This window comes from Anser cygnoides, chromosome 5, assembly GCF_040182565.1.
Source record: "Anser cygnoides isolate HZ-2024a breed goose chromosome 5, Taihu_goose_T2T_genome, whole genome shotgun sequence".
NCBI classification, from domain to species: domain Eukaryota; kingdom Metazoa; phylum Chordata; class Aves; order Anseriformes; family Anatidae; genus Anser; species Anser cygnoides.
Genome location: NC_089877.1, coordinates 50,440,282 through 50,461,608, shown reverse-complemented (window position 1 = coordinate 50,461,608; position 21,327 = coordinate 50,440,282). Strand labels below are relative to the sequence as shown.

General features: G+C 46.2%; 1 protein-coding gene across 4 annotated transcripts in view; it reads left to right on the top strand.

Moving 5' to 3' along the window:
• ITPK1 (inositol-tetrakisphosphate 1-kinase) overlaps window positions 1-21,327 on the top strand; it is a 145,413-nt gene that overhangs the window by 43,995 nt on the left and 80,091 nt on the right. The window contains exon 1 of one of the 4 annotated variants that reach the window (XM_066998281.1): window positions 4,276-4,299. The exons of 2 other annotated variants lie outside the window; for them this stretch is intronic. In XM_066998281.1, the coding sequence (XP_066854382.1) occupies window positions 4,291-4,299 (9 nt within the window). In that variant the 5' untranslated portion in view covers window positions 4,276-4,290. Of the gene's footprint in view, window positions 1-4,275; window positions 4,300-20,809; window positions 20,867-21,327 lie in introns of those variants that run through there. One more of the 4 variants, XM_048070360.2, reaches the window with a different exon arrangement.

Sequence of the window (21,327 nt, the reverse complement as noted above, 5' to 3'; positions counted from 1 at the left end):
TGTAAGGCTGCACACTTGCTTTGTTCATAGCACTACAGACGTCGAAAATTGTACTTTGCTGTTCTGTCAAGGTCATGGGTTTATCTAAGATAATCCAGCTGTAAGGAGCTAGGGCAGGTTATGTCTTTACACATGCAGTCTGTTTGGGGCAGGGTTATCGCATAGTTTACTTAACCTAGCAGGGGAGGTCAAAACAAACCTGTCTTGGTTGTCTTGTTCTGTGCAGTGCAGAAAGGAATTATCTAAGGTTGTGCCGTCCTTTCTGCAGATGCTTACGGTGGCCAATGGTATGAAGAACCTACATTTGATGGGAACGAGAAGCCATGAATTAATTGGTTGTGTTAGAACTTTAAATTAAGTGCCCTCAGTGCACTTTTGCTGTGTTTCCTACGATTTCAGTCTGGTTTTTGGAACTCTATAGCAGACTTTCCTCTCTGACTTCCGTGTGAAACAGTGAACACCTGTCTACTTTAGCATCCATTGCCTCATATGTTCATCCTTTCACATATTTCAAAAGCTGAGCACTTGACCAAGAATAAATGGGTAAAAGGATAGACTCTGTACAAGCTGATTTTGAAACTAAAGACAGTTAAAATAGTATTTGTGTATATGTTTTGTTAAGGCTAATGCTGAAGACGTTGGATGGCACTTTTCTGTGGGTTGTAGTTCGGGAACAAGATGCTCAAAACTGAGCAATGACATGTACACCAAAAAGTTCAAGTCCCTTAATTTCCTTGCTGAAAAGCACTTATTTATGTCAAGGATGCGTGTAACTTCCCATCTTTATTTTTTTCCTAGTTGTTTGCATGTCATCTTTATAGGGTTTTATAGGCTCCTTTAAGTTTTGTGTGTGGGACTTCCTTTTGAGCCAAATGTTGCTGCAGTTCACACGAGCAGGATAAGCCTGAAGGACAGAGCTTCAGAAGAGCAAATTTCGAACTTCAAACCAGGCTTTGCACTGGCTCCGTGTTTGTCTTTGTTCCCCTTCACAAACGTCTCTGCTGGGGTGTTCAGAACAGGCTGTACTGAAGGACGTGTCTTTGGGGCCTGTCCTGTGCTTGTTCTTGAAGTTGGCTGGAGGCAAGCCAGCTCTTCATTCTGAGGTTGCAAAACTGTGCTGGCGTGGCAGGGGACAGGCTTTGTTTTGCAGTGAGACTCGCTAGCCTCCTGAGCTGCGTGCCGCATCGGCGGGGCCACGCAGCATCGCTGGGAGGGCCAGGTTACAGCTGTGCTGGCTGCACGGGACGTGTCAGTGCCTGCATATCACCACACACCTACCCCAAATCTGCTAATTCCTGTGGGCGTAGCGTTTGGATGACTTTATGCAAAGGAAACACTTGAACTGGGAAGTCTCCTGTAGCACGAGGATCTGTCTGTTGGGACTGTCCTCTCCTGTTCCTTACTAGCTGGGCTCCAGCTGGTGCTGGTGTGTTTCCCAGCACCCTGTTTCTTGGGCTGAGGCAGGCAGAAGAGTGCCGTGCACCTCATTTGCTACCACGTCCTGTGTTGGTGTAATGTGCTGCCAGCCCCGCGCTCCATGGTGTTTCTGCAGGTTTTGGATGTGCCATAGAGAGGATGGCGGGGACTTAAAATTTGCAAACACTACAATGGAAATGAGATGCCCTAATCAGGGAGAAATAATCATTTGAAGACACTACTAGACCTCAAATTAGCTTCCCGCTTAGTTGAAGCTCTCTGAAATCAGGATTTTATTTTCACAAAGCTAAGTGTTTTGGCAGGCCACCAGTTATGATAGAGGTCTTAGTGAGGGGAAGTCCTGTGGCTTGATCGTATTGGACCTTTTTTTAATCTGAAGGTCTGGGAGGTAAATTGCGAAGTAATGAGCCTGCTTTTCAAAGGTGCAGACAGCTGCTATTAAGGTCCGTGCAAAATGTCAAAGGCTCTTGCTCTTTCCTCTGGGCATAAATATGAATGCAGACGCCCATTCTGCACAATCTTTTTGTGTAAGTCAGTCCTATCATTCATGTCATTCCCTCCACCCAATTCTTAGCTGGAAAATCCTGAATGAATGAATTCCAAATGCCTGCAGGTTTCTTGACCATCTTTACATTTGCACTGCTCCTCTTTGGGTCGCTCTAGTCGTCTTTTATCATTTAATGATGTAAACGGGTGTGGGAGACTTCTAGTTCTGGGGCGCAGGAAAACAGCACCCCTCAGAGCTCTGTGCTGAAGCTAATCCATTGGTGTCTGTCCCTGTCTGAACGTTTGGAGAAGTTGCAGTGTTATTTTTTTGCCACTTCTGGGAGACTTTTCCTTGTTTAACTTCAGACCAAAATATCCTAAATCCCACATGCAACAGCTTGTGTGTCATCAGCAGAAGTGCAGTCTCAATGAGATTATCATATGATTATACTTCACAAAATCTGCGTTTTTAGCATTTGTGTTTCTCGTGGCTCTGTAGAAAATATTATGTTTGTAAACCTACTGTTAATGCCAGTATAGCATAAGAAAGCTAAAATTACGGACTTCACCTACTGAAGTTGTATTTACTTCCTAGTACTGTCACAAAACAAGATTTTTTTGTTAATGCTTCAGGGATTGAACACCTCCTCTCTTGGCAGTTGACGAGATACCATATGCACAAGGAACATGTGTACTGCATGTGCATGCTGGCTATGTGGAGGGGGGAAAGGAGGCAAGTGACATAAATATCACTGAAAACTTTTTTAAAATTTTAATAAACCCAGAAGTTGAGATGCTCTAAATATTCAGTGCGGGACTTCGGTTCTGTGGGAACCAGTTAAATTTAGCAGATGCAAATATAGAAACCAAGCAGCGTAGCGACTTGCCGAAAGCCTGCCCGTATAAAGAAAATAGCATGCTGACAGCTTATTGCAGCTCGTGCTGTAAGAGAGCCCTTTAATGTGCTATTTTTCTTTTGTGTTTTAGAAGGGATGAGGGGGCGAGTGTCCTCTTTTTCTGATCGTGTAGAGGTGCTTCTTGTATCAGCCGTCTTCGCAAACAGGGTTTCAGCAGGATGTTTGTTTGGTGAGTCTGCACCAGGGCTTAAGAAAATTAATAGGGAGGATCTGAAGGCAGTTCTCGTTACGTAGTCAAGTTTAACACTTTCAACTTACCCAGGGCTGACGTGGGTCGTTGCCTAGCTTGGTTTTGCCAGCGTAGACAGAGCTGGCTTGGAAACGCCGAGGTCTGTGCGGGTCGCTGTGTAGCCTGGTGCGCTCTGCAGCTGGAAGAGGCACCTGCGTGCCCCTGGGGCAGCACCGCCGTGGTGTGGCTGGGAAGTGGGGTCGCAGCGTTAGCTGCCGCAGGTTTTACAGGTGTCTTTTCCACGTGGACTGGTCGATCTGGAGACAAGCATGAGGTGTATAGTTATGCTGCTAATCTGGACCTGCGTCAATGGCACCGCGTCCTTCTTGCTGCTGCTTGTTTTCCTGGGAAGATTAAGGCTAACGTGTGTAATTGTGTGTGACCGTGCCACAGCTACATCTCTCACTGCTTTTAAAACACCGTGCCTTGCAGACAGAGCAGTCCCAGCCGTGCTTTTGAGGATACCACCCATACTCTCCAAAACTCTGAGAACTTTCTGAAATAGCAGACTAAGGTCATCAGCTTGGTATGTCTAACATAAAGAAAGACTGGGAAAGAAAAGTTTTATTACCAGGAAAACCAAGGTCACCCCTCCTGCAGGCATGGGATGAAGAAGAGAAACTTTGATATTCCCTGGTAAAAATAATTCCCTTGCCGTTGGTTTCTGAAGTAAAATCCAAGCAAATCAAAGAGCCCAGAATAAGTCCAATAAATTGCTACTGTGCTGATGTCACCTTTGTGTAGTAGGCTGTTCGCTTATGTCTGTCTTATGTCAGTGTGAGATGTAAATCAAAATAATAAGATGCAATTTATTGGATGGGTTGGAAATTAATAGCTGTAGGGTCTCAGTTGTTTCCCATCATGCTTGCTGGGAATGCTTCCCTAGAAGGAGATAGCTTGAAAGGCACCCATCTTTCATAAACTATTTTTAATACTTGAAAGTTACTTGAAGGGCTTATTTGAGACATTTATTTTAGGCAGAGAAGAAAACAACTGAGTTCTCCTGTACATGTTTGTAATGTCTGCTGGGTGAATCTCCATTTTTTTTTTTTGCACCTGGACAGGCTCCATCTGTATTTCTTGTGGAGAGTAGGGACTTGGAAACTTTACTAGAAAGAGGAGGCAAAATGTACTACAACCTCCTTTTCTACGCTTCTTGCCCGTCGATCTCAGACATATCACCGTGATCACGGTTCAAATCAAGCAGGAGGACGTTAAGTCATGAATTTGGTAAGCTGCATTTTATAACCTTTCGTTTATCAGCCTGCAAATGAAGGGTTTGGAGTGGAGTTGCCCCATCCAGTGACTTGCATCCTGCTGGAACAGAATTGAAAAGCTGCTGGAGGGAACAAACGGCTGGGAAAGCCGGTCCCGTGGCACGGCGGAGAGGTGCAAAACTGTTCAGGAGGGATCTGGCTGGCTGGCTCATCTGCAGGTCTTCGTGTTCTCTGGGGACTCAGTTGGCTGAAGGCAGCAAAACAAAAACCAAGCCACAGATGTTATGAGCCAGTTTGTGGTGGGTGTTCCGAGCAGTTAAAATACCTGTTTTCGTTCCCCCGTGGGAGACTTTGGATCACTCATGTAATTTTTCTGGGCCTTACTTTGGCCCACGACCAGAATTGTTCTGGGCTCAGCAGGCTCACTGGGATGATCCAGTGCAACAGGATTGCAGTGCCTCGACTCCACTATCGCCAGCACGGACAGCCCTTTCTGTTTGTCCATTACATTAGGGCCAAATAATTCAGCTGCTGCTTTTTGCCTTTCTTTCCTTTAGCTCTGTTAGTTTTGCAGCACTAGCTCTGTGAGATTTCATGCAAAATCACTGTGACTTAAGAATGTGCTCTTGCAATTGCAGCTGCTCGGGGCATTTTCTCATGTGTGCACCCTGTTTGTATTCACACCAGCAGAACAGGAGCTGCTGTGGGTGCTGCAGGCAGTGGCTGCGTTTTGCTCTGAAGTAGCTCTGCCTTTCTGCTTGCCTGGGAGTAGCTTGCTGTCACCAACTGTGGCACGTGTGAATTAGCTGAGTCCAAAAGAAGCATAGGTAACTCTCTGAAATTTTATCAATAATCCTGTTCTCCTGTTTCCTCCTATGTTACAGGATCAGCTGTGTTAAAGTAGAGAAGGAACTGAGGTATCGTACACACGTACATATGTTTTGTTGGGTTCAACCATAGGAAGAATTTGCAGTGTGTTATCTTGATAAATGTAGCGATACCCAGCACGTTTCAGCTTCTCCTCAACTTTCTGCTTATGTCTACAGGCAATAATACATCTAAAATAGCCACTGTTGGCAGCAAAGCCAAAGGTGATCCTGCCCACAGCACAGTACACATTACCAGTGAGGCCTGGAGATGACTGGTCTGGAGCTTGCGCTTTCTGGGGTCATCCTGGGTTGTGGGATGCGTAGGGGAAGGAAGGGGAAGAAAGATTACAGGTTTCAGTGAGAGAGGCTGACGTGCCTGGAGGTGCGATTGTCAGTTACTCATTGCGGTGTTAAACATGACAGGGCATCCATCTCACGCCTGCCCTTCATCTCTTGCAGCATCTTTGAGAGGCAGATGCCCATGGTGTTGAAACGCCCTGGCAGGACGTGCCGTAGAAGCGCACACGTTCCTTCACCTCTGCTGCCTCGCGGCTGCTGAGCCAGGTCCCCCTGCGCCCGCGTATCGGGCTGCAAGCAAAATGGGTCCTGTTTGCCCAGGGCGTTCCCAGCTGCACTGGCAGCCTGTTTGGTGTCAAAGTGCACACGCTGTACAGACTATGAACTTGCCAGGTACTAAAACAGTCACTTCACGTTTCTGGGCCGAAGGGAGAAGCTCTCGCCCTTTCATGAAATTAAGTGGACTTTTAAAAATCCTGGGCGTTGGTGGCAGTGGGTGCAAGGAAGCGCCTGGAACCACAGCGTGCGTTATGACACACAGCCCTTCACCAAACTACGTTTCCTTTGTTATGTCCCTTTGCAAATTGCTGTAGGTCACAGCTAATAGTGCGGTGGCTACTCAGCCGTGCGTTGCTACGGGGTAGTTAACGGGCTGAGCTCCAGCTGCAGTAGGTCTGCCCGTATTATTGCTGCATTCAGATGTGCTGCTGCCTACTGCGTGCATGGAGCTGAGCCCTGTAAGCACTGGTTAAACCCCAGAGCAGATTTACTGGGAATGCTCTAGCTGCAGCTTGAGTGACACACATCTGTAGTAAGCAATATATTATCCCAGAACACTAACTCTGCGTGCCCACCTCCTTAAGGACGTGGCAATCCCTGAGAAGTGCAGAAAGTCATTTGCAGATGCAGGAGGGGACCTGGTTAGGAAAGGACCTGCACAGAACTTTTCTAGCTGGTTGAATTGAGGAGGGGAGCTCTGCAGAGGTGGAAGAGCCACCACTAAGATTCCCTGAAGTGCGGGATTCTTTCCTGCATTCTTTTCTATTGTTCAGTGTACATTTAAAAAAAAAATTCCAAAGATCGGGCTTTCCCCAGTTCCTATGGGAGAGTACTCCATGGTCTAATATGTTTTGCTACCAGGAAATCTTCCTGCTAATCAGCCCATATGTTTCCTTTCTTCTTTTCATCACGTAATTCCTGGTTAACCCTTCTTGTATGCTTCTCGTCTTGGGCGTTTTGCCTGTGAAGGGCAAGGCACCTTTTAGACACTGCTATTTTGCCATACCACAAGCCGACCGTGGGTGACGTAGGGTTATTGCACAGCTGGCTGGCTTCAATATGGTTCACGAGCTGTAAATCCACAGGCTTTATCTTACGGTAATTTGATTGTATGTTGTAAGCTAACAGTTTCAAACTAACCATCCAGGAGATCTACGTACCTAAGTAAACTTAGTTGTGACCTGGGAACTTGAACCTGTGCATGTCCTTGGGTATCTAGGCTATGTTTAGCTTTTTTTTATGGAAATTGAACCTGTTTTTTGCTGCTGGTCACCATGTGCCTTTCAGCATTGTTGTGATCTTTTTCCTGGCAGCACTGAGAGGTGCAGAAGACAAATAGTTTCCATTCCATGTCATTAGCAGGGATACCGTGTATTGACTTAGTGGTGCTTAAGGGGCTATAATTTACTTTTTATAAAGCTTGATGTCATGATAGAAGTTTATTCTCCCTTTCATCTCTTCCCTCCTGGTTGCACTTTGTAAAGTCTTTTCCAGTTCAGCTCCCACACTCCACAGCAGAAAGCTTCCTGTATTGCTGGTCCTTCTTGCAAGTTTGATTACGTTACCACAAGTGTATTTTTAAGGCATACACACTTCTGCTTTCACTGAGTATATTCTTACTGAAACAGTCACCTGAGGAGTGAACAGTGGTAGAAAATGCGACTCTTGTGGCTTTATGGAGCATTTGTGTCTTGCGACGTCAGTGTTGAGAGGGGTTCTCCATTTGAATCCAGTCTTATACTACAATACCTTGCCCAGAAGGTTGATCTAGCTGCAGAGCAGGTTTACAGGTGTCACAATAAAATTAATTTTAGAGCCGGTATTACAACAAAATAATAAAAAGAAAAAGCATTTACTGTTCTTTTGTTCTTTTTCCTGCTATGTTGTGAAATGGACATTTTTTGTCACTTAGAAGTTTTCACTGGTGTGTGTGAAATCATCCTGCAGACTCTGATGAGTGTTTCAAAGGTGGCCATTCAATCTTAGGAAAATAATTCTGTATAAACTACCATTTGGGCATCTCCCTTGTTTGGGATCTGCCCTACAGGGTTTCCCCGTAGGACTTTGGGCCGATTCAGATGAAGCCTTTTGCATGTAGATTCATTTTCACTCTTGAGTGAATTTAGGAAAACTGCTGGTAGTGTTTTCATCCTTAATTTCCCTGCTTCTCCTGAAGAACACTTGGTCCTCTCTGAAGAGGTTTTCAGAGGGCATTCATTGAACTTGTCATCTTTTATTATTATTACGTATTGTGTTCCTCCTGGGAGTAATCCTCCAGCTGTAGTGCGGTGCTATTTTACCCCCCAGAGTGGCATCCCCAGCTGCTGCTTGCCTCTGGCAAAGAAGACAAATGGTTATTGTGTTCTGGAGCCAGGCCAGGTCTTCTGTATCTCTGCTTGGTCAGTATTGTTGTACTTTAGTTTGGATCTAGTGGTGTTTGAATAACACTTCTATTTTGAGCCTTCCCCATCTCCTGCCTCCCTGCTATTGATCAGTTATCGAAGAAGTGGGCTTATTAAACAGAGACAGCACAATGCACTGGTTAGTAACCTGAAAACGATATACTTAGGGCTATTTTCCTTCCCTGTGTTTGAGGTTTTACAGTAACTATGAGGAGAATGTCTAGGCTTTCATACAAATTCCTGAGATTTTTGTCTTTAGCTAAACTATCAATATCGGGAGAGAAATTTTACAGACCTTGATCAAATAGTTGCACTCAAATTTCACTTAGAATTAGGAGAGTGAGAGTAAAGCTTCTTGGCCAGACTGCTATATACATCTTTTGATATTTGTTTCAGAGCGCGCACACATGATTAAAATCAAATTGCTTCTGTTTTTTTCAGTTCACCTTTAACCCATGTCCGCAGAGTTTGCTTCCACTGAAGATGCAAATGAGACGTTAGCTGTGGTCACTGCCACTGGTCTGAACAGCAACTGACTTCACAGGGCTGCCCTCCCTGCTGAGGGCATGCTGTGCCATGCATACATGTCACCTCTTTCCCTAAAGAGCCTGCGATGGTGAGAGCTGTGTGGACTAAGGGTTTGCATCAGTGGGTCACCCTTAAGGCACACATGCCCCTGTGTTCTCCTAGGCAGGCCTTGATCAGCAGTAGCAGTATATAAGTAACGCCATGGCCTAGCTAAGGAATGGTTATCAGATAGCCAGCTCATTTTCATAGGAAAATGGGAATGCCTCTTGGCCATCTTCATAGCCATAAATTAGGGAAATTGGTTTTGTGCCCGTATTTGAGAGGGCACTTGTGGTCAGCGTATTTAAATATTACTGGAAGGATGTGAAAACCTTTGAACAGCTGAAATAACTGGAGAAAAAGATGTAATAGGGAAAAAATGGAATGTGAAAACTCAAGATCCATCGATATTGAAATGAGTTCCCTTTTTAAATCATACATCTGAAAATGTCACATTGCCATAAATATGCAAAATGTGGCAGTAAGTTTGCAGTTGCCATGTCTTTCCAGCTCAGCAGAGTGTCTGCTTGTGGCAGTATAGAGATGGGAAGGGGACTTTCAAAAAGAGCTTTGGTGTTACCCAAGCAATAGGAATGACTGGCCTCTACTAGCCACATGTTTTAAAACATGTTTTTCTCTTTTAATTTTAACCCTGTAGCAGATTTTAAATCTGTGTTTTAGCAGTGGCTTGAGCCCAAATTTGGCAGATACTCTGTACACCCCTGTGGTGGGTTGACCACGGCCAGCAGCTAAGCCCCCACCCAGCTTCTTGCTTGCTCCCTACTAGTGGGAAAGGGGAAGTAATCAAAAGGGCAAAAGCGAGGAAAAAAAGCTGAGGTAAAAGACAATTTAAGACTGGTTGATATAAAAGACAGTTTAATGAGTGGAGGAAAAAAAGATGCAAAACCGATCGTGTACCACCAGCAGGCCGAGGCCCAGCCAGTGCCTGAGCAGTGGCTGTTTTGGAAAAGCTCTCCCAGTTATGTTGCTGAGCATGGCGTTATATGGCATGGACCATCCCTTTGCTCAGTTTGGGTCAGCTGTCCCCACCATGTCCCCTCCTGACCTGCTCTCTGTGGGGCAGCGGCAGTCAGAAGGCCTCAGCGCTGCGTGTGCATGGCCCAGCAGCAGCTGAGACATCGGTGTTAGCCACACAGCTTTGGTCACCCATCTAAAACAGTGCCATGCAGGCTGCTGTGAAGAAAGTTAACTCCCTCCCAGCCAACCCCACTCCAACCAGTCCTGAACAGGCTGCTTTTCCAGAAATCGGTTCCCACTGTTTTGCCTAAGTAGCTGCACATAGCTGGGGGGAGCTTTGTCATACGGAAGCAGCTCCATGCCTTCAGCATCCTTGTGAAGCCAGTCAGTGTGGGGACTGTAAGGAAAAAAAAAAGTTACACTTCAGAATAGGTTAGTAGTCCCATGGCTTGCTTCTCTTAGGGGAAAACAATGAAGTTATTGATAAGTGAAAGAGGATGCTGTGTAGGCCACTCGGGTATGGCAGTTGGCAAATCACTGGTGTGGAGAGATGTCTGCATTTCGAACCAAGGGCAGGAGGCTGCCTTAGCTTGGGTTATCGCCGTGCAGTTGGGCTGTAGTCATGGCCTGTGCTCCTGGCCTACTGTGAAAGCGGTATAAACAAGCAGTACTGAGCGTACTGCGGCAATGATCTGTGGGACCCTCGCGCCCGCTGGTCTGGGGCCTCGGACATCGTGGAGAGGCCTAATCAGAGTGTGTCAGTTGTGTGTTCTTGTCAGGCTCACAGTTCGTGTGGCTGCCTAAGCCTGTCTCCGATGTCCTGATCCAGTCGTTGGACGTGAAGTAAAACAGGTTAATCGTAGAACTGCGAGGTGGGGGAAAATGGAGAAGGACTTAAATGACTTGCCAAATGGTGAACTTCTAGAACATCCTAATGTGGGTACTGCAGCTTAAAGGAAGCCAGCTTGCTAAAACTGATAGGGGTAGTGATGGTAATAATAGGGCAGAAAACAAGCCTTTTTGAGGTGAATATGATGTTTTGGAGCGTATTTCATTATCCTTTAGTTAAAACGTTGCAACTTGAGTGATTAAGACCTATATTTTCCATTGAAATGCTGCTGCGCAGAGCAAAGCTCCCTGAAGCTCGGCACTGAAGGGCTCTCCCCGTGCCTGCAGCCACGGTGTGTCCTCCTGTAGGTCGATAGGAAGCTGGCCTGGAGAGCGCCTCCATTGTTTGTGAGTGCTTTTCTGAGGGCTTGGCTTGGGGTTCAGCAATTCAGCACATGCATGTGGATCCTGCAGCGCTTCCTGTTTTGTAGCAGCGTTATTGTCACTGCAGCAGAGGCCTTGTACACGTTGCGCTCTGCTTACGGCTGCAGTTGTGTACGAGGAGCCTGTGTGAGGCACAGGGAAGGCTCACCTCTGGTTTTCCATGTAAGGCTCAGCCTTCCTCCACCCCACCTCTTCCCCATCCTTCCTTTTGCTACCATGCAAAGAGGAAGAAATAGGGAGAAATGATGGTAACTTGCTATTTATTAGCACAGCCACGGAAAAAAAATCCTTTATTAATGCAACATATGGCCGAAGTTTCCTGACACAAGCAGATTCCTGATTCATAGTTCTCCAACATCCCCTGTTCCAGCTCAGACAAGTAGATTATTTCCTCCCACCAGCAGATGTAGACAGGAACAATTGGAGCTGTGATAACATTATCTGTGACAGGGGCCAGCTGGGTCGCACACCTCGGTGTTTCCTGTCTAACCAGCTGAGAGGGACGGCGTCGAGGGCTGCGGGATGGTAGCTGTGGCTATGTGAACTGGTAGAACATGGAGACACCGCTTGGGCAGTAATCCTCATCTGCCACGGAGGGACGGAGGGAAGTCAAGAGTACTTGTGGAGATGCAAAGCAGTGGGGAGGGGAGTAGTGGTCAGGAAACTCAGAATTAATCCCTCTGTGGTGACAGGAGCATCAGGAGTTGGACAGCTCTGTGCAGCTGGCCTCCTGGAAAAATCACTGAGGGAGCACGCGTGCTCGTGCTGCGCTGCCAGCGGGGCTCGGGGGAAGCAGCCTCTCCGAACTGCCTTCCTGGCTCCTGCTGGGAAGCAGTGAGCTTTTTTTCACAGCTCTGATGTTCAGGGTAAACTTTGTCTGTGGGAACTCTTTCTGCCAGGCATCTGAGGTTAAGTCAGCTTTTCCTTGCTAGTGAATTGAACAGGTACGATCAATCAGGGAGCGCAGAGGGGGGTGAAGTATGCTTTACCTCCCCCCCAGCACGGTCCATTAAAATCCTCATTAAATGAAAGTTTTCCCTGAAGTTTTGTGAGGCATATTTGTATGTGAATCCTGCCGTAAATTAAAATGGGAAGCTTGTTCATATCCAATTATAAGGATGGAAGTGATCATAAAAGCACATGCAAGAGTTGAATTTAGCCAGGAGTTAATATGTATGGATGAATCTTGGCTTGGCTATGTTGCCTGCATGGCACAAATACTTGGTGCATCTGGAGCTCAGGGCCTTTGTTGCCATTACTAAGGGACACGGACTCCTGAGTGTCTGTATGTGGCTGAGCCAGTAGAAGGAGTCAAGTAGTCCTCTGGGGTAACGGCAGGAGAACTTGTGTGTGCAACCCCAGTGTTTCAAAGCCTTTGTCACAAACTGATAGCCAAATTTGGTGGGCACTTCACAAACGTGCATCAAGGGGAGAAAGTATCCCTACTCCATAGAATTTACTGTGAGGCAAGGGACGGCAGGTCATGAGAGGTGAGGGGATGACACAAGGCAGTCATGGTTATCACCATAAACCTGGTATTTTGGTTGTTTTAGAAGTGACTTTTATGCAAAGGTTTCTTAGGCAGCATGGCACACAGCAGGAGTTGGGGAAAAAAGGGTATGAAGTCTACACAGTGCTTTTTACACTTTAGCTCTGTTCTTGCATTTTTGGCTAGTTTCTTCTTTTCCTATCTTTGCGCGTTAAAAATTAGTATGAATGCTCAGATTTGATGTCTGCTGAACGTGCACCAACAACTTATAGATCCCGTTTTCCATCCAACAGGATGTTTTACCTGTTGCTGTGACAGGAACTCCTGAGATTCCTGTAAAAACAGTTGAATGAAGATAAAGAGCTATAATTTCAGCTGTTCTTTTTCTAGCCTGTTTAATTACTGCTGCATTCACTGTCTTCCCTGAATAGGAAGTCATTTTCCTGTTCATTTGAGCCTTTCAAACAGTGAAAGGGAAAAAAAAAGTAATAGCGTGAGATGGGAAATGTCATTCTAAAGCACCAACAATCAGATTGTAGAACTGGGAGATGGCACCCGAAACTATTATTAACTAATTAAAATAAAGTTCTGACCTAATTTCACATCACAGATTTATCTGTAAGTCAGTGCAACCATCATAATGGGGAAGAATACCTGCAGTATCCTTGTAGAAGTCTGGTGAGGTGCCAAAGGAGGAACCACAGCTTCCTTCTCCATCTGGTGAGGAAGACTCTTCAGTCAGGTGGGTGTGGAAAGAGCCCAGAATTATGGAGTGTGCCAGACTTTTTTTACAGCTAGATGACAGAGTGCCTCTTCACCTGCTTCTCCTTGAATGCTGTTTCTGATGGTCTTTTTTTTCCCCGTCTAGCCCATGTGCTACTCATTTAGAACTCCATTTATAATGGAATAAAACATGAGGCTGAGTGAATAATTTGAAATGTAAGGCTTTTCCACTGCTGCACCTCCTACTTTTTTTTTTGTTCCTAAAAGAATATTTAGGGAGCTCCTGGACCATTCAGGTTCCTGTAGCAGATCTTTGTTGTACTGCTTACCCGGAACACAAATTTATAGCATAAAATAGATCAGCACAGAAGTACATCAGCAGGTTTAATGATTGTGGTAAGCCTTTTCTTACCAGAAAGTGAGTAACGCTCTAAGAATCTGCATTAGCCCAAGTACTCTTATTCATAGTTTTTAAGGACCATTACTGTGGGGAAAAAAATTATAAGAGGGATTTTCTAGGATCTTGAGCTGAGCACTGCCCCCACCCAGAGGTAGCTACAGTGTGTGTGTGTGTGTGTATAAATATATATACACACACATAATATTATATATATATGTCAAAGTTTGGTTGAATTCTTAAGTGTTTAGTTTCATTTTCAGTTTATATTTCCAGATATGAATGACCTAATCTGTGCACATTTGTTACTTGGGGTCTGGTAGAGCTTTACATTTTAACTGGATTCCTGCAAACCTCATCTAAAAACCCATTTCTGATCCTGGTGAAATTGGGCTTATCTGTGTCGCAGTCCTATTTCAGCTACCATGCCTGCATCTTGCCCTGAGAACAGGGCAGATTTTTTTTTCATTGTTAGCCCACCTAGGTGCAGCCTTTCATTTTGTATTTAGTCACACTGACCCATTTCTGCTTCTCCCTTCTGTGTGATACTTCCCTCTGGGTGGGATACTTCCCTCTGGGTGGTGGTGGTCAGTCACACTTCTGTGTAATTAAGTGCTATCAGTAATCTAATTATTGTCTTAAGATGCTAATGAAAATATTAAATAGAACAGTCACAAGAGTAGTGCCTGAGGAGTGCCACAAGCATGCACGCTCTGGTTTGCCAGTGCTTCTTTCAGCCTGCAAGCCATGGTCATCTCTTCTATTTAGCTCCCCTTCCTGTTCTGTTAGTCCTTGCTGTTCTCTGCTTTACCTGACTGCGTGCTTTGCTGATGTCTGAGAGAATAGCTTTGCGTTTTCTGTGTCTAGAGCGTCAGTTGTCCTACAGCGTGTCTTGATGCATCTTTTGTAGATCCATGCCATGTTTCACTGTGTTTTTATTTATATATTTACCTCTGGGGATCTGATTATTTACCATCTTCAAAGGCGTTGAAATGCTTGTACAGTACTAGGCCAGCTGTGTGGTCTGTAGGTATAATTTTCCCCCTCCTACTCTTTCCCAAGTAAGGTTGCTATTTCTTGATATTTGGGAAGTGCTCCATAATGGCTACGGTTATCTGGAACCCTTGTATCTCCGTCCTGTGATTTCATATGCCACGCTTTGGTTAACTGGATTTTGTTCTTTAGGGTGATTTTTTTTATTATTGGTAGTAAGAACTCAGTTATGGGGGAGAGGCGGCTTTCCCTAACCCCAGTGGGTTAAGTTCTTCAGAGCCACCTGACGCCCCTCAGCCAGGCTCCCTCTGCTCAGGCATACTTCAGGTGTAATCCCTCGTATCCTAGAACAGGAATCTAAAGCAGGCTAGAAGAATTTAGAACATCAAGGTAGTTATGTGTTCCTCTTTGCTGACTCCATTGAAAAGCCTGTATTTACAATGCAGTTACTGACTCTAAAATTGGATGAAGTGAATCTGAGTCTATGAGTTCTAGTTTTGACTGCTGGTACCTATTGATATCTCTACACATTTTTTTTTTCCTCCTTGCCTTGCTCCCACAGTCAGCATCCTTATTCTGGCTGAAAATTGAGGCAAAATATCTGTGCAAAACATGGGGCCATTCCTATATTGTCTTTAACATTAAACTTCACTTGCTGCACAAAGATCCCGTATTTTCTTCTTTTTTAATGTAATTCGAAAATACATTTCACTATTTAATGTGTCTGTATGAAGTGCCAAGCCTCTTTTACATTCAGATCCTTGAGCTTTTCACAGCTCAGCTGTCTCTGCTAATTATTTCCCTTAATTTATCTGTTCATCATCCTGAGATTAAAAAAAACAAACGCTTGGCTATCCACCATTTTATTCTGTAATGTAAGCTAACCCAGCTTGATCTAGCAGTTCTGTTACCGAATTTGTTAGCAATCCCTGCTCAGGAGTAGCTGGAGCATCCCGTCAGTACCAGCGTTTGTTCTCCTGAGTCTCAGGAGTGAATCTCCCCTAACGATGCAGTTCCTCTTGTTTTGTTTCTCGTTAATATCTGGCTGTGTCTAACTAATGCTGTGGGGTTGTCAAACCTCCGCAGCGCAAGGCAGACTTTATATCGCTCTTGTTTCAAGGGGATTTGGTATTTTGGTATTTCAAGGTATATAAACGCAATATAAAGAGCACATAAATTCAGCAAAACGATGAGCAGACTGGATCCAATGTGCACTGGATGCTACCTGCGTTTGCCTATAGCTCTGTGTCATCCAGAGCCTCTTTAGAATGGAAGAGGAACCTAGAAAACCAGATATTCTGTGCCAGTTACGAACAGAAGAGGCTGACAGAGGCCTGGCCGTACCCCTCGGTCTGCAAGCTGGAAGCTGTGCTTGCAGGAGAGTTGCAGCAGGGACACCGGAGCTCCCTGGGAAGCACGGTCTTGCACCCAGAGCACCTCCTGCTGCTGCTGCTTGGCAGGTCCTGGAGATGAATTGTCCTGAAGCTGAGCCTGAGCATTGTGCTGTGAGTCCAGATCTGAGCCCTCAGGGCGCAGGATGGCAGCCAGGCTCGCTGGTGTCTGTCTCTGTACGGATGAGCTGCCCTACTTACTGACCCCACTGCCAACGGGAGGGAAGTTACGCAGCACGTGTTTACGTGGGTCCAAGAGCAGCACTCAGAAGTACGCTTTTCCTTCATCTTAACTATCTCTGTAGCCAGTAGTTACTAAAAATAAATAAATATTTGCAGTAATGTCCAATCTTGATGTTCTGAGTGTTTATGCAGTGCTATAATTAAGCTCTGAAAGCTTTGGAGAAGCACACCCCCCTCCCGTCCCCGTGCTTACTCCGGCTGTGCTGCCTGTAGGGCTGCGGTATTCCTGGCGTCTGGATTGCTTCGAGCATTCGCTGTGGATGGCTTCTCTCTTCCATTCCTCCTTTAGTGCCTGCTCTCCCCCGTGATTGATTAATAGAGCTGTCAGGTCAGTAACCGGGCTAGAGCTGACCCAGTTCACTCCAGGAAACATTAAAATTCTTCCTGGTCATTCTGGATCTGACTTGCCAATTCAGAAGCTTTAAGTTCAAGAAGTGAACCAGAAATTTTCTGTGCCACTCTGTAATTTTCCCATACCTTCCTTCTCTGGGATTACTTAGAGTCTCTTAATCTGACGGATGTGAACAACATTTTTCTGACAGGTACAGAAAATAAAGCAAGGCCGTCTCAGCAGCAGGTTCCGCCTACTGCGATTTCTGCTCAGGATCTTGTTTTTCTATCACTCGTTTTCCTCCTTCGGAGCGCTAATCCTTCTGTGTCACACATTTTCTGTTCAACTTTTTTCCTCTGCTAATCTCTGGATTTGTTCTGCTGCCCTTCCTAATCCACAAGAGCATTTGTGACCTCAGAAGAAACCCTTGGCAAGAGGCTTTTTTGGATTTGAGTCACATTGATTATTCTTCCTGCAGTGCTGAAAATCAACAGTTGCCTTTCAGACCGTCCGTGAGCGAGGCTGAGCTGCTTAACCGCTTGCCTAACGAAGTCTGTTTGCTGCAGTCCAGCCCGAATGGGGCGAGAGCTCGCAGTTCAGTTTTGTGCTCAGAACAGCTGTTCCTGCATCCTTGCAAGTTCTGGAAAGAACTTGCTGCGAGTGCCAAAATATTGTACATATAAGCAGGAGATAAACCAAGCAGAGATGTATTTTCCTTCCTAGAATTTTTTTAAAATCAAAAACAATGTAGTTACAAAGTTCTATTCTTGGATTTAAAAAAAAAAAAAAAAGAAAAAAAAACACTTTTTTTCTGGAAAGGAAATCTGTACTGTTGAAGAGCTTTGTCCACAGCCTGGACATGGGACTCATTGTTTTATTAGGGGGTCAAGGGGCAAAAGCTGGTGCCCCTAGGAGGGTGATGCTCGGTGGCCGGAGGAGGGAGAAGGGGGCAGCTCTCCACATGCTCTGCAGGCTGAGGAGGAGCCGGGAGCTCGCTGTCGTTCCAGGGACAAGCCTCAGGTGTGCGAGTGCTGTGCTTTTACATGGAGGTTAGCAAACTGATCCATAAATGACAGTCGTGTATGTCAGTGCACGTAGCATGAAATTAAAACCCCCAAACCTCTAAGATTTCTTTTGCCCCGTTTTGTCTGGAATACAGCGTCTCCCTTCCTAGGCTTTTTGGAGATGGCCGCTCCCAGGGCAGCAGCAGCGTGTAACTCCTGCAAGCACGCAAAGCGCTTGCACGTATCCTCTGGAGCTTGTGCCAAACAGAACGCAAAGGAATCAGCTCTGCCATCAGTGACAGAAAATGCAAAGAAACCATCTGTTAAACCCAGAATCTGCTCCTCCTGCGTTAACATCTCGGTATCTGAGAAAATGGGAGCCCAGCAGGGCTTCGTAGCTTATGCTGTGCTGCTCCTCACCTTCGGGCAACCCTGGCTCCTTGGGCTGCAGCTGGCATCTGGGAACATGAACGGTGTGTCCCAGCGCGGGACCCGCTTTCCTTGCCCTTTGGTGGCACTTTTACAGCTGAGCTGGGCAGGGCTGCAGAAGGTAACCCGCAGAGCTAACGGCCTGCAGGGGCAGAAGGTGAGCTCAGCTGCTCTTGAATTTCCTCGATTCTGAGAAGACAAGCAGAAAGGTACGGTGTTTTGAAGCTGCGTTTCCTTCCTGCCTGGGGGAGAGTTCCTCCCTGCCCTGGCGGTGGTTGTCGATGCTGTGGTGCGCGTTTGGGCTGAGGGGAGAGCAGGAGAGCCGGGGGAAGTCTCCTCTCCCCAGCGGATTTCCTTGCTCAGATTGCTGAGCGTTCAGGCTGACTCTGCACCGGGACGGGTGGCTGGGGAAGGGGTGGAGAGAAAAGAGATCCTCCTGGTGAACTTCTTACTCTTCCTTTGCAGCCTCTGATGGCTGGGGTCACGTCTGCCCTCTGCAGCGGGGCAGAACTGGTGTTTCTGCCACAAAGAGGACTGTTCGCTCTGCGTGCTCTGGCCCCAGCAGCAGTGCTGAGCAGCCGAGCCGGCTGTGCGCGAGGACAGCTGAGGTCGTTGGCTTGCTTGGCTGGAGAGACCGGGAGCGAGTCTTAAATATTTAAAAGTTTTAATACTTATTTAGATTGAATATGTAAATATTTGAGGAGAAGTGGAAAGGCTGTGTATCGGTGACGCTACCTGCTCTTCATCCACCAGATAAGTGTCTTTCCGCCCGGCATCTGGGGATGTGCTTTGCCACCTCCCGTGGGCTCTGACCTGGAGTCGTGCGTGCTGGCTCTGTACCTGCGTGGACCTGGCATGGGGGTCTGTGGGGATGCCCTGGAGGAGGGGCAGGATGGGGCAGCTCCTGCAGGATTTGGCTTGGCAGGGGGGAACGAGCTGAGTTGCTTTGGTCCCGAGAGTTTCCCTGAATTTATCCCAAGAGCAAGCAGGCTTCCGAGCCAGGCTGTTGCTCCAAGCTGTGGCGGAAGGTCTCATGTGCAGGGGTAGAAGTAGACACACAAAACCATTTTCCTGCTTTCTGCCCCACTTCCTTTCAAACACAAGCACTTTCCCTCCCGTAACCAGACTTCCCCGTGTGTTTCTGTTTCCTTTACTTTCTACAATGCAAAGCAGTGAACTTGGCACTATTGATTTTTGCTTCTTCCCTTCCCTCTCCAGAATGCTTAAGATATTTTTGGAGCCTTTCATCTCTGAGCTTTCTGGGGAGAGAGTGGTGTACACCAATGCATCAGCCGTCAGTTTTCAGCTTCTCAAAGACCTGGCTTTCTAACCCAGAGCCCGTGCCTATTTTTCAGCGTGTCTCGCACAGCACTGATGCACAGCGGAGCTAAACACCGGGGCTGTGGCTGGGGAAGGAAGGAGCTCTGTTTTACAAGCATTTTGGTGCAAATTTGTGATAAGATACAGGGTAGAAAATAGCCTCAGCAGAGAAAGGTGGTGACTGTAACCCGAAGGTCTACATTCAGTGGAGTTTAAGAAGGAGAATTATGATGGAAATAAACCCCACGCATTCTGGGGTCAGTGCAGCCGTAACTGAATACCCGACTAACAGGACACAATAGACGTGTGTAGAAAACGCCGTATTCAGCCTCGGGGCTCAGGGAGCAGAGAGGTCAAGTCAGGCTGGTGCTACGCGTCCGGTGCCTGGGGAGCAGGATTCAGTGCCAGGAAATGGTGGAACTGCCACACACAGACTTTTGGACTCTGATTTGTGACAGCGTTGCAGAGCATTGGTGGCTTTCTACCAGAAGGGATGGAAAATTGGACAGAATTTCCCCTTGTGTGGCATTTAATTAAACTTTCTAGCACTCGAGATAATATTGGTCTTGCGTCTGTCCAGTGAGAAGGCTCAGAATAAAGCTATCACCTCTGATGGTTTCTCCTTATCTTCACTCACCCCTTTTGGGTGAAAGTTTCATGATTTCCTCTGCAGCAAGAGAGGCCGCTTGCAGAGGCGCACGCACTCGTATTGTAAGCAGCAGATCAAATAAAAACCGAAACAAAGCCAGAACTTTGGTGCAGCAGTCTGGGGAGGGGAGGTCATTAGTTGTTTGCAGACTGGGAGCAAAATGCTTGAAGAAGATGAGGTTTATTTTATTTTTTTAATGGAAATAAATTAAGAGAAAAATGAGGATAAATGGAAAGGGAGAAATGTGTTGTAAATTCCTCAGGGATGTAGCAGGGGGCAGATCCTGTCTTCAGTTCAGAGAACAGAACAGGTTGGCATTAAGGCTTCATTTCATGTGAATGATAATGCAAAAACTATTTCTGCAAAAGAGCTTTAAAGAAAAAAAGCAATCCTGCTGAGCCAGATTCTGAAATACAGTTGATTATAGCATGGATGGGAGCGTTGATAAAATTAAAAAAAAAAAAAAATTAGTCATTTAGATAAATGTTTTTTTTGCTAAATGCAGCATTTGCAGGGTTGTTTGTTTGTTTGTTTTTTCCCCTGAGTGAACGGTTCCAGATCTCTTCCCTTGGACCTGGCTTTATTTCTGAACTCTGCTCCCAGAGCCGCCGGTGGGTGGGAGCACGGGGGAGCGGTGGCACGCCGCCAGGCGCCCGTCCCGTCCCCACAGTGTCGATGGATGGCCAGTGTTCCGGACAAAAGCAACCCCAAGACTTTAAACAAATTACGCTTAATGGAAACAAACTGCTTTTGCCCTCCTGTATAACGATTTTGGATAACGTGTTGCCTGTGTGCTTGGAGGACAGCAGAAGGAGGGGAGGGAAGATGAGGGCAGCGATGGAGCCGTGCACACATGCAACTTGCTCTCCGGTGGATGCTCTTGGGGGGCTGAGAGGTTTCTAAGCATGGCGTGCTTTTTAACTCCCAGCCAGCCTTTCTATTGGAAGGTGAGCGGTGTAGTGATGAGGACATTTATTTAGTGGTTGCTTTCTTCCATATACAGATTTGTAAAACTTGGGAAGGCAAATGCCTCATATCTGGTGTTTTCTACAAATTGTGCACAGCTTTGACACTGTCTTCCACGTCATTCACCTGATCTCTGCTGGGTTCTGGTGGTAAGTAGCAGTGACATGAAACCAATACCCAGCTGGCCTTTTTTTTTTTTTTGAAAGCAGAATAGGAAATACAGACCGTAGCCTACTTTGCAGAAGAAAGCACGCCATGGCTATGGTTTGTTTTTTCAAGCTAGTGCTGATAAATCTTTTCTCTCCCTTCTGTTGCTATGGCGTTAGTTCTGTTCAAAAACAAACCTTGGGGTGATCATGTCAAACGCAAAGATCGTTTGGAGAGAGAGATGCTGAAAGAGAAGGGAAGTAGGAGGGCTCAAATTCCAGCTGATGACAAACAA